General features: G+C 48.3%; 1 protein-coding gene across 7 annotated transcripts in view; it reads right to left on the minus strand.

Annotated features, from left to right (window-relative positions):
- Nucleotides 1-14,398, minus strand: part of LOC144156332 (uncharacterized protein ZK1073.1) — a 282,683-nt gene that overhangs the window by 9,740 nt on the left and 258,545 nt on the right. For all 7 annotated transcript variants that reach the window (XM_077688317.1, XM_077688319.1, XM_077688318.1 and 4 more), the window contains one exon: nt 3,380-3,431. In XM_077688317.1, coding sequence (XP_077544443.1) covers nt 3,380-3,431 — 52 coding nt within the window. The remainder of the gene's footprint in view (nt 1-3,379; nt 3,432-14,398) is intronic.

Here is a 14,398-nt window from a genome sequence, read left to right on the forward strand (position 1 = left end):
GACTGGTATGACAGCGCAATCGGTGACTCTCGGGCTGTGATTACTAAGCAATGGACACAATTAAGATCTTGGCCTACGATTGTCTGTGCTAATGGACATCATCGAGACCTCAGTGTGAGCAAGTGCTGTAGTGATAGGCTTTCATTCCCCTCTTTCATTTTCCTTAAGCACGCTCGGACCTCTGGTCTTCCTGCCTTAATAAAAAAATTTCAATCAATCCGCGCAACAGGTATACACATTTGCTGACTAACACGTGCAGCGCGCGCCGGTCGAAGGCGTTTCCATAGTAACTGCCAACTTTTTTTGTCAATGGGCGCTTGCTACTTGCTCTTGCACTGAATAATACGATTGGTAATAAATAAATTCACAATAAAACTATTAAATCGATTGAAACATTTAAACGACTACATGTTCAAGGGGTTCAGCGATGCAAAAAAGTACGCAAACAACTGTTGAGCAGGAAATATGAAACGTGTGCCACACAGGCAAACCACGAATGTGGCTCTACACAGTTATTTGCACTGCTTCAATGAAGTCACTGCTAGTGCTACTTCCATCCAAAGGAATTCCGTCCATTCCACGCTCTCCCGTCGCGTGCAGTGCGTCGGCCTGTCAGGCGACTTCGTTACCGTAGAAGCATTCACCGCCGTCGGCAGCAACGCAGCTTTCAGCACGAAAGCACCGCTTCCCGAAGCCGTGCCAGAAGCCTCGCCAGGTTCAAAAGGAGCAAAACAAAGCTCCATGTTTGCCTGCTAGGCAGAAGCTATGGGGACCGGACATCTGGACGGGTGGCGCCACTACTCGGCGTTCCCCTCGTTACTGGAATGGACCAGCGCATTGGACTACGCAGCCTTCAGTTGTTTTTGTCGCGTTTGCTTCGGTGATTTTAATGCTAGGTGGTGTTGTGAGCGTATATGGGCGGTGGAACGAAGTCTACGGATATGTGTTGCGTTCTTAGATGAACTGATGGCTACGTAAACTAGTCCGACGCTTCTAAGGTTGGGAATGGGCCTTGTCGACATGAGCTTTTTGCTTGGCTCCCCCCGATTTGAGTACAAATAAAACTGTTAGTACTAGTATTCATTTCTACAAATTTAAATTATTTTCACTGGTTCCAGTGACTACGGTTTCTACAACACCCTTAAAGGCGAGATACCTCGATACGTGTGCTTTGAGGAGAAAGGCACTTACGTACGAGTTCGATAACCGTGTGGCCGTGAAAACGTCGCGGCAGTTTACACTTTCTTGCTGTAACCGTGAGCTTTGTGCCTTCTGTTTCTATGAGTGACAGCAGGGGAGCCTGACAGCTGAAACGGAACTCCCGCGTTTGTAGTGGTCATTTTATCATGAGCCAAAGTAATTCAACCACCCAACATCCGAAGCAACAAAACCTCCCCCCTCCTCTCCCTATTTTACCACCTGTGTGGAATAAAGGCTGGCGCCGATAGACGGCCACGGCGTTAAAAAATGTATTGGAGTATTAACGTCAGCCTGCGTTTTTCACATTCTTTGCCGAGTACCTCATCGCAAACCGTGTATAATGCATCGTAAAGAAATCAGAAACGTGCGACCCTCAAATAGAGCTGCGTCAAACCCGAGTCTTACAGACACATTTCCCACACGCTGGAAGCAGTTTGGATTAGAGAGGGGTGCATCGATAGGAAAAATTAAACAGAAAAATCACCCATTCATTGTTGCGAAATATGGGGAAGGGTCAAAATCAGAACCGCTGCGATAAAAAGACCAAACTGCGTGTGGGTCGAATTTAAAGCCCAAGGTCCGAACAGTCTGCGAGCAAAGTCCAAACGGCAACCAAGCAAACCCTCACGAGAAAGCTATGCGTTAAACCATCGTCGTCGTTAGACGAAGTTCATGATTTTTCAAGCATAGGTGGCAGCCTGTGGTGAAACGCGACCGCGCCATTCAGTTGTGAAACTGAGGGCAGGTTTTTGGCTCCCTCCTGTCTCTAGTCATTTAGCCACACAGTAATTGCGTTTTGACAAACCATAACCAACTAGCCAGCAAGCATTGCAAGTTTTATTACAGGAGTAAAGTAATGCCTTTCCACGACAAGCAATAAGTTCTAGTGTCATGTGGTATTTATTCTGGAAGCAATTCCCCATGGCGGTTGTAAACGTATTTCTGTGACATTAAATACGGTTCTACGCAAGTAATAAAGTTAGGTAGCGTCTTCCGTCAGCGTTTTTGTTTTCGGGTAAATTTTAGAAGGTACCCCAACTATGTCTTTCGCTCGTGCACGATGTCGTTTCTCATCAAAAGCCAAAGGCCTGCGCCGCAACATACTTGGATCGGCTGCCAATGCCGCTTTACAGGAGCATTTAGCTGCAATGTATTCATCGATGAGCCAAACTGGACGAAAGGAAATATACTGCATGAAATTGCGCGAAGGAACGAAATTGCCCTTCAAGCTCGACTTCCAGCTTAGCGCATAGAGCGTCGTCTGCGACTTGCAATTACTGAGTAAGGGCATAAATCATGCACATGGCATGCCTCGCAAAGGTCGCCATTACTTTCGAGATTCACTCATCTGAAAAAGTTCCTGTGGTTATTTACGCTTTGCAAGCCGCACCGCAGCAGAACGACAGAAAGCCGGGCACAACTACGGCGCGCTGACCGCCACCGGCATTCCACTGACGAGCGGTTCGCCACGGGCGGCGCTGTTAGCTGAAGTGACGGTGGTGCCATGCAACGGCTGCCCGGTCCCTATAATCCAACTGCGTTGAGCTAGTTCACTCAGAATGTCGGAATAAAAGCGATCGCCATGGTGCTGCTTCCATTTCTTTCGCGCTTGTCGCATGAGGTTTTCACATTCTGTGAGAATGAAAACAGCTGGATAACTGTTGGTAATTTTTGTCATAGTGCCATCCCCACTACTTTAAAAAAAGGCGGTAGATCTTGCAGGCGTTTAATTTATTTATTCTGTTCCGCACTTCAGAGCATCTGTGTAAAAGTTCTGGATGATACGAAAATCCAGTCCGATTTAGTTTTTTTCCTCAAGCGTCCTGTACGCTTACGAAGTGGTGCGCGTGTTGGTTATGCTACGACGGCTTATTGGTGGTTTACGTATTGCCTTGTGCGTTTCGTTGTATTCGCTGTGCCGTGTACGACTGAGAACACTGCTAATGGGAGTACGTTTTATATTCAGCTGTGCTGACTCGCGCCACAAAACAAGCAAAGCTACAAGCACAGGGCGAGAGCAGCTAAAATAAATGGCTGCTACTGAACTGGCTGCATAAGAAAGTGTACTGGTCGTTCAAGAGCGTTTTATTACTCTTAGCGCACATTTGCAATGAAGCAGCCGCACAGGTCGCTTTAGTTAGTGCAAAGTAGTCAAGCAAGGAAGAGAAAAAGCACTCACGGAATCCCAATCCTTTGACAAACAACAAAAGGCTCTGGGCCAGCTTCTCGGGCTGAAAAACACGGGAAACACAGTTAACGGCAGCCATTCCTGAAGGTTTTGTCACGTATGTCCTGACATTTTCAAACTCAACAAGATACTCGCACAACGGTACACTTTGTCAAATGTTTCGTGTACGCCTCGTATCGACGAGGAGTGCCGTAGCGGAGGGCTCTCCCGGATGAATTCTGACCACCCCGGGGGTAACAAAGTACGCCGAAATCTCGACACTTGGGAGCCCTTGTCCCCTCCAACAGAAAAGCATCCCCTGCAGCGGCGTCCCTATGGGCTCAGCAGGGCGACGCTTAGGGTCGCTGAGCCAGCGCGGCAGGTAAGACTCACGTTCTTCCCTCAAATGTGGTATTAATGAATGCCCCCCATTTTTACACACCGGCACGTGAAGTCACTCCGGGAAATTGGCAACCACAGAAAGTGAATACAATTCTTTGATACTGCATCAGAGGTGCAATAGACTAGAGCATAACAAACTGCTTCCTCCAAGATAGACTGGTAGTGGCCGCTGGATGAAAAGGGTCGGTTACCTCGCCCGTGTGGCCAACCACTAACTGGAGAAAAATTTTAACACGGCCTGTTCGAGCCCAATTACAAGTTTTTCTTAGTCGAAGTTGCATGTTTCACGGAGAATAGGTGCATGCGCGATGCGAGGGCACGGGGCAGTGCACCGCTGCAAACGGGAATGTTGGGCCGCCCGAGGAAAGAACACGGCTTGACAGCCAAGTGTAGCCGCTAGTCGCTGATGGACATTTTCAGGCCTTACATCCCTCCATGGAGGCCGCGTTGTGCTGTACAGAAATTCGGAGCACACTTTGGGAAAGGGAAACAGCAGCGCCGGAGGAATGTATTACGAAAGGCCGATGCAGCGCAGTCGTAGACTTGAGGGGAAGGGCAAAGTGCTCACAGTGGAGTGTGCAGGGAAAGGGAGGAAGAGGCGGCTAGACGCGCCTTACATACGCCGCCGCGTGGGCGCAGAGTTTCATTACACATTGCTATGGGTGAGGACGCATGAAATCCAGGTCGCGGGGGGGAAGTACGCTACGGCAGAAGAGGCCCGAAATGCCTCTTGTCGTAAACGCCACCGAAAGGGAGCGGCGAAGAATGAAGCTGCGGCAGTGGCCCGACGAGAGCAATACGAACGTTCGACAGAAAGTTTAACAGCAGAACAACAGAAGGTCCAACGAGGCATTCGCCTTCACAGTCTTCGAACGTGCTAAGCATCCCAGCCAACTTTATTTATTAATCTTTCTTGCAAGGGGCCCGGATACTCCGATCGGTGTTACCGGCATTCGTGGCTGAACTGAAGATTAATTTTGCTCTTCAGTAGTGATTCCCTGAGAGGGGCACGTGGTAGAGGGGGGGGTCGGAAAGAGTGCGCCTGGAACTGAGGCACTGTAAAGAACCAATATTACAGGTGAGGACACCATGCTATATTTGCCCGTGCTTGCTCCGTCGTTTAATTCTCCTGCTGCTGGGCAAGCCAAAGCTACGGCTTTCCACTGTTAAGGTTGCGTGCTCACAATTTCCCACCTGTCCACGAATTATGAGGCTCAAAACTGAGTAGTTGAGACGAAGTGGCCTGGGGAACCTACAATGCGCATACATCAGGGCATACACATGGTTCACAAGAAAAAGTCAAGCCTCCGACACTTTGAACAAAACAACACTTGTGCGATCTTCCATATTTTTTGTCGAGAGGAAGTGCATCAACAGGTGGGTATAAGGAGCGGTGGTATAGTTGTGGTAGCATAATTCTGGGAAGTACGTACTGTCGGTCACAAAATAAACCAGACCAAGGGAGCGGTGCTCGATAAATATCGGCGCGACGCCTTCCGGCCGATCACCTGCTGTCGAGATAGCTGAGGGCGCATGCATGTCCAAGTCCAGTAAATGCATGTCAGTTTTCTCGATCTCGGCCACAGTGCTTAGTTTCTCTTGGATGTGGCACCCGGCGGGGCGGTGCGCGGTGCTCCGAGCGAGCGGCATGATTTTTCACAGCGGCCGATAGCGTGTGGTACGCGCTTAAGTGCGCAACGGCGCCGTTCATCTTTGCGATATGTTGTCGGGCGCTCCTTTTATTGTCATCTCACTGACTACAGAAAACTGACGTTGAAGGACGTATGTGATAAAGAACTTGTGCTGGTTGTTATGTGACGAACATGCAGTTGATATCAAGCCCTGAAAACAACTGGGATGGTTCATTCGCTTCATAAATAGGCGATACATCGAGTGGTTTGCTACAAGCCGATTAGGTGTGTGCAAATTTGCCGTCGTTGCCTATTACCTCGCGAATGCGTGGGGGAAGCGATTCGTAAGGAGAATTTACAATTTCTGGACGGGAGCGAAGGCGTTCCCATTCCTCTGCAATTGCATTCCACAGCTCGTCAGCCGTGCTGCCGCAGTCATTTGTTTTGGCGAGGTGCATTTTCATTATTCCGCAGACATTCTCGATGGGGTTCAGGTCTGCCCTGCACGGAGGCCACCGCAGCTGAAGCCACGCGCGGTCCTCCAGGAGAGCGCCCACTGCTCATGCTGTGTGGACAGGGCTTCGGCCTTGTTGAAAAGAGGGAACACCCGTCCACGCATAGAGTTTCTTAGTAAGTATACTAGAGAGGAAATTGCGCCTCGTAAGCCATGTCGTCGTGGAAGTTCATGGGAAGACCCCCCTTTGGCTTGGGCTTGCATGACAATTGGATTCTTAAGCGGTTTTTGGGATTTGCTTTCTTCGCTATGCATTAACACGTTTATGAGCTACAAGGAAGCCGAAATCCTCCCTGTTCTGTGGTAGCAGTGTTCGGGGAAACAGCAGGCAGTGCGTGATCGCACCTGACGATGCTCATGCCGCAGTCCAAGGACGTATGACTGAGCGGGTAATATGCCTCCGCGAAATTTGTAGCCGACGAAAAGAAGAAACAAAACGTACTTCGACGAAGACAACATAGGACAGATACGGGCGCTTGTATGCGTCCTATCTTGTCATCGTCCACGGCTGTTCAACGCCACGTTTTCTTTTTTCCTCGTAAAAGTAGCTGGCGGTTGGTGCACCGGCTCACCACGAAGGCAACGTTTTAATAGGCACGCTAAAAGAACTTTCGGAACTCTTCAAACAACTTATTTGAAATAACGGTAAAATTAATAAAATCAGAGTCTCTAATGAGTTTCTCCCCCAAATATTAACATTGTTCGTAACTACAACCTTGGCCTGCGGAATAGCAGGCAGAAACGTTCCGGCAAAAATACGCTTTACTTCCTTTTTCCTTAGCTTTAAAACAGCCTGTTTTTATTTTCCACTTAGATAACTGCACACTATTCTTCGCGTTTTTGTGGCATTTTGTTTAAATCTGCGGTCACTAAAATGTTTCAATCCAAGCCAGTGATGAAACTAAGGCGAGCGCATGATATAATGGCGGTCCATCACGACACAGACGGCCTTGATGTGAGCCGCATAGACGCTAGCGCCAGATTCGTCTCTATATTCGGTTACAACTTAGAGGGGTCTTGAAATGCCTTCCGCCGATGCATGGATGTACTTGTAACCAAATAAAGCAATGTATTAGCAATTTCCTCCCGCAAGAATTTTGTTAAAGCGATGAGTATTAGCTGAGAAATCGTAAATCAAAAACCGCGCATTATCGTCGCGCCGCATTTCCTCCTCCTTTAATCTGTTGACGGCGCGCGAGCCTTCCCTCCCATGATGCTGCGCTCCTCAGCGGTGACGTACTTCCGCTATTGCGCTCCCCAGACTACCATCTGCTACGGGCAAGCTCTTTTGGCTTTTTTGTCTTTGTTGACTCCGTGCAACCTGTACAGTAGCCGGGACATCCAGGATAATGCCGAACGAGACAGTAGTCCAGAGGAGATAGACATCCCACCAGTAACGACCGAAGAAATAAGGAAGGCTATGAAAGAAATGAAAGGGGGCAAAGCACCTCGTGAGGATCAGATAACAGCAGACCTGTTGAAGGATGGCGGAGAAAATGTACTTGAAAAACTGGCAAACCTGTATACGCAATGCTCAATACCGCAAGTGTACCGGAATCTTGGAAGAACGCGAACATCATCCTAATCCATAAGAAAGGCGACATGAAGCACTTGAAAAATTACAGGCCGATCAGCTTACTGTCAGTCGTCTACAAGGTACTTACCAAGGTAATCGCTAACAGAATTTCTGCAACCTTAGATTTCAGTCAACCTAAAGAACAAGCAGGGTTCCGTAAAGGTTATTCAACAATGGACCATATTCACACGATCAATCAGGTGATAGAGAAGTGCGCTGAGTATACTGAACCCCTATATATAGCCTTCATAGATTATGAGAAAGCATTTGAGTCGGTCGACCCTACCAGTCATTCAGGCATTACGGAACCAGGGGGTAGATGAGCATTATGTAAGAATACTAGAGGATATCTACAATGGGTCCACAGCTACCATCATCCTCCATAAGGAGAGCAGTAAAACACCTATAATGAAGGGTGCAGACAAGGAGACACAATCTCTCCAATGTTATTCACAGCATGTTTACAAGAAGTATTCAGAACGTTGGATTGGGAAGAGGTGGGAGTAAGGGTTAATGGAGAATACCTCAGTAACCTCAGATTTGCTGATGACGTTGCCTTGCTAAGTAACTCGGGGGACGAATTGCAAAGCATGCTTTCCACACTGGACGAACAGAGTAGAACCGTGGGCCTGAAAATTAATATGCAGAAAACTAAAGTAATGATCAATAACCTCAGGACAGCACAGCGGTTTGAGATAGGTGGCGAGGCAGTGGAAGTGGTAAGCGAATATATCTACTCAGGCCAAGTTGTGACCCCAGATCCCAACCATGAGGCAGAGATATTTAGAAGGATAAGAATGAGGTGGGGTGCATATGGCAGACATTCTCAGATAATGAATAGCAGCCTACCATTGTCGCTGAAGAAGAAAGTGTATGACAGCTGCATCTTACCGGTACTTACCTACGGGGCAGAAACCTGGAGGCTAACTAAGAGGGTTCAACTTAAATTGAGAACGACTCAGCGTGCAATGGAGCGGAAAATGATAGGTGTAACATTAAGGGACAAGAAGAGAGCGCAGTGGGTCAGGGAAAAAACACGTGTTAAGGACATATTAGTAGAGATTAAGAAAAAGAAATGGACGTGGGCAGGGCATGTAATGCGAAGGCAAGATAACCGCTGGTCATTAAGGGTAACAGAGTCGATCCCTAGAGAAGGCAAGCGTTGCAGGGGGCGGCAGAAAGTTAGATGGGCAGATGAGATCAAGATTGCGGGGATAAATCGGTCACAGTTGGCACATGACCGAGGTAATTGCAGAATAATGGGAGAGGCCTTTGCCCTGCACTGGGCGTAGATAGGCTGATGATGATGATGATGATGACTCCGTGCATCCCCTCAAGGCTGGAAAAGCGAACGAAAGACCTGGCCGCATGCGTGCGGCCTGGCCTTGCCCTTTCGCGGTGTACGTTGCAGCAGTTGACATCGGCGGCACGTGACTTTTTATCGACGGCGAACTCGCAGCAGCCGCACGGGGAGGATCGTGCGCTTGTTCCCTTTGATGCACCTTCCCCGCCTTCCCAGCGCTTCAATCATGTGACCAGTTCAGATTGGGGCGATGCGTGGTGGAGAGCGGCAACGTTGGCAAAACATGCTCCGCCGTGGCTCTGAGCTTTCTAGCGCTGGCGTGAGTGCCTCTTTGCCCATCTCAAGCATAGAGGTTCGGTTGCCTTGGCAACAAGGCACAAACCACCCTCGAAGTCAGTTACGGTTGCGTGATCCCCGTTAAGCTTGGGGCCCCACCTCACGACATGTGGGAACAGCAGGCGTACCACTCACTCCCTTTGGGAACTGCGCGATGCTGTTGGCGTTGTAAAAATACAGGAGGCGATGGTGTGTGTGTTGTGGGCGCGTTTGTTTCGCGATGAAATGCGACGTCTGCGGGTGAATACTGCTTCCCATGGTTTGGATTATCTTTCTCGAGCGACGTACGACTCAACCTCGCATGGTGCATGTGCAGTTTGCGTGGCTAAACGCCTTCTCGGTTTGCGCGCCAGAGTTAAGTGACTTGCTGTTCGTCCCCGCAAACCGCGCGCGAGGTGAGTGCCGAATTTACGACGGGCAGGAGGAGGCAACCGATCGTCTGTCAATCGCGGTTGAGACTTGCAACGCATGTTGCGACGTTGTGTTCGTTCGAAACGCATCTCTGGATTGTTTTTAAGTTGAATGAAATGTATGCGTCAAACCCGGGCATTCGGCTCAGGGCGTTCTCTGCGATTGCACGAAAGAAGTGCCACGGGGCTTCAACGCTTTCTTTATGGAACGTATTTAGGTAAGAGAACATCCATGTCGTGTTATGGCGTGTTGCATTCAATACAAACGGTTAAGCGTTTGTTTACACTTGTTTGGATAGTCGTAAAATGTCCAAGCACTCCGGCACTCCGCTCGCAGATCAGCCGGCGAGTCGACGCTGAGCAGACGACACATCTCTTTGCCAGAAGTGCGTGAAAAAGCCGCCCAATAGCAGGATGTCTACCTCATGACGAACATCTGGGAATCGGTGACGTAGACATGTGACAATTTCGGCGTCCAAAAACATGCGGGGAAGGGTGAGAAAAAAGCGACAAACTTTGCAATAAAAGTGTGAGCTTTCCGCTGCGCGTAAAAGAGTAATACTTGGCACATATGACGTTGACGACCCAGTCTAATGATTGCGCTAGTTCATTTAGTGTGCGCAAAACGCCTTTCAGGGCCCCTTTAAGAACGGCACCGGACGTTGCCCTTGCGCCTCTTCACCGAACCGGCTGTCCCTCCGCTCGGCGCAAAGAGTGCGTTACTGCGAATATTTTTGGAAGCACAAAATAAAAGAACCCCCCAAAATAAAACAAGTATACTTAATGTTGTTGGGATTTTAAAATTTCAACGTGAGATACATTACCACAACTAAGGTGTGTCAAAACGTAAAAATATCATAAAAAATTGCCATTCCCAGTCAAAACCCGGTGCAAAAATGACAAAACAGAACCTTATTAAGAAAAAAATAACAAAGTTCAGTTTACTTTTTATAGCTTACGTGTTCTATTCTACACACGTATTCATTATTCACTAGCTTTGAAATTACGAAGTATTAGCGTATAGTGGCATTTTTACTGCGCGCATTGTATATTTGTCCCCACATTTTCCACAATCTCATTCTCCAACATGGACATCTCGTACGAGGTCGATTTTTTGGCGGAGCATGACTACGCAGTTCCACCTGGAGCCGCATTTGTTACTGTTTCTTCGACTCCAGATTCTTCGTCGCGTTTGCGGTCTGGGGCGAGTTCACCTCCACCAAAGAGCCCATCAACGCCGAAGCATCTGTATAGGAAGAAGTGCAGAGGCATTGTTCTTTGTAGCCACGTTCAGCAGACAGTTTTGGACGTCTACATGAAGTTGCGAGAGGAGCACCCGCACGTTGCCGTGAAAGAAACTTCCCGCACGACAAGTGAGTACACCGGTGCCAGTTTCCGGAAGATTTTGGACACCAAATCCAAAGCGAAGGCGACGGGCGGGAAGCTGACAACACCTTCGCGGAAAAGGCCCGGAAGCGAGAACTGCAGACGCCGCACTGCGATGTATGACGGCTTCACTTTGTGCGCGCTGAGAAACATTGTCCATGATCTCTTCCGGCGCAACGAGCCTCCTACTGCGCAGAAGATTGCGGAAGAATTTCGGAGGAGTGAGCATCTCCCCAGCCTTCGAACGTGGACCATCCGCCGCCTCCTGAGTGACATCGGCTTCGTATTCGAGAAACGCGAACGAAACTCGATGATAATCGAGCGTCAGGACGTGCTTATAAGGCGGCAGAGGTACCTTCGTCAAATCGCTGAGTACAGGCAGCAGCACAGAAAGGTGTTCTACACAGACGAAACTTGGGTAAACGCTGGCCACACCATGACGAAGGCTTGCAGGGACGAGACAGTGAAAACGTCTGAGGACGCTTTCCAGCGTGGCTTGACAACTGGGCTCAAACAGCCATCCGGAAGAAGAGCGCGGCTGATAGTCACCCACATTGGCAACGAGGACGGCTTTGTCGACGGCTGTCTGTCCGTCTTCAAAGGAACGAAGTCGGACGACTATCACGAGTAAATGGACGGTGAGCATTTCGAGGCTTGCTTGGTTTGACTCTGTTCTCACTAAGCTTCCCCAGGGTAGTGTTGTCGTCATGGACAACGCGTGCTACCACTCCAGGTGCCTGGAGACTGTCCCGACCATGTCCTCACGCAAGCCTGACATACTAGCCTGGCTGCCATCAAAAGGTATCCCGTGTGATGCAACGATGACAAAGAAGCAGCTTCTTGAACTGGTGGCGCCGGTGAAAGACCAGTTTGTGAAGTTCAGAGTTGATGTCGCGGCAGAAAAGGCTGGGTGCGTCGTTCTGAGGTTGCCACCATACCACTGCGAGTTTAACCCCATCGAGATGATCTGGTCGCAGATAAAGGTGAAGTTGCTAGGCTGAAGACTGACTTCAAGATTGACAGTGTGCGGAAGCTCCTCATCACAGCAGCTGAGAATGTTTCTCCAAACAACTGGGCCAAGGCTGTTGAGCACGTCATTGGCATTGAGGACAAGTGCCGAGAGGCGCGTGGTTTCAGCGACCATGTGGATCGAATCATCATCAGCCTCGGGGAGGAAGACGACGACAGCTGTGGGAGTGCAGATGACGACCTCTCTGGCATCGAGCAAATGGAGTGAGGCTTACCATGCTGCAGTCTTCAGCTCCGAAGCTAAGAGCCCACCAAATATTTAATAGCGGTCTGCCCTACAGCGAGCTTGCCACCTGTGTATCCTCCCACTATGTTTGCTTTATGCAGACAGAATGCAACTTTTTTTCTGGAGCAATACCAAGGTTGTTTACATGGCTGGTCAACAATGTAGGGCTGTGCAACATGAAACATAAAAGTAAGGGGAATGGTTACACAATCTTGCATTATTGAAAAGACAATCTTGTATTATTGAGGCGGCGTTCTGTAACTTTATGCTCGGCTGCCTCCCGCCTACCTATCTTTGTGGCCTCGCGCTCAATTCTTGCCCTAAAATATTTCCATGCGGCCACGTCAGCAGTGTTGGTTTCAAGGTTTCCAATGGTCTTGTTTACCTTGTCAACGAGTTGAGGCTTGTGAACAGCGTCAGGATTCGTCATCTGGCGATTGCTGGTCTTTCTTTCCACACGAGCCAAGCTGATTAATATGGAGAAAGACACTAGTCCATGGTCAGAAAAGACGTGCGACACCGTATCTAACCACCTACTGCAAGAAGCCCCTGGTAGCGCAGAAGCGGTCCAGGTTAGCTTGAAACGTGCCATGCCGCCATGTGTTGCGGGGCGGCACCCCACTGACGCCCCGGGTCCACATGGATTCTATCACTGTCCCACAAAACTGAAAGTGCCTGGCTCTGCTCTCCCTTGTCACTGACACTTTACGCAGTTAATATCCCCTCATAAAGAAGAAATACATTTCCCTGTACATTACGTGGTACTGTTTGTGGGGAAACAAATAGGTCAGTACGAACTTGCGCCTTGTCAGGGGAATGCATGCAAAGGAAACAGAAAAACTTCCCGCTCATTTTTGCATCGACCAGGGAGAAACCACCATCTGCCCAAGACAATTTTAAGGAAGTCTCTTTCTTTAAAAAGACTGGCTGTTCTGCCCACACGACTGCATTTAGCAGGCTAACTTACTGTACAACCAACAAATTTTTTGACGTTGCTACCATGTGTGCCCTGCCTTTCGAAAATAGACTCTTCCACCCTTGGAACGAATGCCAACATGTTGCAACAAAGCACAAGATACGCTGCATGCCACCAGGGCAAGGCTGTCTGATTAAGTTATCGGACTGCCTGAAACTTTCAGCGACAAGATTCAACGAGGGAACTGTGCCTCGCGGCAGTACAGAATTTTTTTTTAAATGGCTGCTACGATAACTAGCTGCTGTACAAAATGCGCTCATGCCATTCTGTTCTCTTTACGTCTAATTTGTGTCATTGTGCCTGATGAGTAGGAACCTTCTGCGCATAAGTTTGAAATTGTCTTGCAACATTACGTGACTTGCAACCATATTTCTCGTTGTTTGGTGATTTTATTTCATTTGAAACTGGTGGCAATGAAGAGTTGCCGAGGTGCTGAGGCAAAAAACGACTTGTATAACCATCTCACTAAGCCCCTTTGCACCGGCAGCATTTGGAAGTAAGGTATAAGGGAAATCACTTCAGTGTTCTAAGTGGCATCATATGCTACTTATGTGCTTGAATGGCCTTCTCATGGCAGCACCACGTATGAGATGTTTTGTTCTTTCACTGAGGATGTGTACATTTCCCTCTCACTTCAGGTGTGCTTGTATGTTATTTCAAGTCACAGCTAGCAGTGTAATTCAATGTATGTAATATGTAATTAAAAAAATTGCAATTGACGGTGCAGTTGCAATTTTGCAACACATCCCTGGCTTGGTGTCGTGTTGAATGGTATCAAAAAAGCAGCCATTGTGAGTTTTGTGCATGTAGAGTACACTGCTTATAACGAATGCATGTATAATAATCTCAAGCTCATTGTAAGACCCGATAAAATGTGACTGTCATATTACGGGTATGGCGAGGTCATTGAATGCAACTTTGTTGTAATTAAATGCAACTTTGTCTTGATGAAATAAAGAAGACTGAGTGTCAAGTTTGTTAAAAGTGCCTCACGTATATAAATAAGCAGCTGAACAGAAGTGTAAGCAGCTGTTTCAACATCTGGGCTGTAAAGCATACTTCAGAGAGAAATGTGAGATATCGAGGTTCTTAGCAGTGCGTTATTGTGATAATGTGGAGGAAACATTGAAAAAAACTGCGTACGGGCACTATGAATGTCTTCATACACCTGTGGTAGTGCCCTAGTGGTAAATCCAGATGAAACGCCTGCAGGGAATCACCTGTCGCAATCTGCATTCTGGT

Source organism: Haemaphysalis longicornis, unplaced genomic scaffold (assembly GCF_048455015.1).
Source record: "Haemaphysalis longicornis isolate Haplotype H1 unplaced genomic scaffold, Haemaphysalis longicornis Haplotype H1 scaffold_1, whole genome shotgun sequence".
In the NCBI taxonomy this organism is placed as follows: Eukaryota; Metazoa; Arthropoda; class Arachnida; order Ixodida; family Ixodidae; genus Haemaphysalis; species Haemaphysalis longicornis.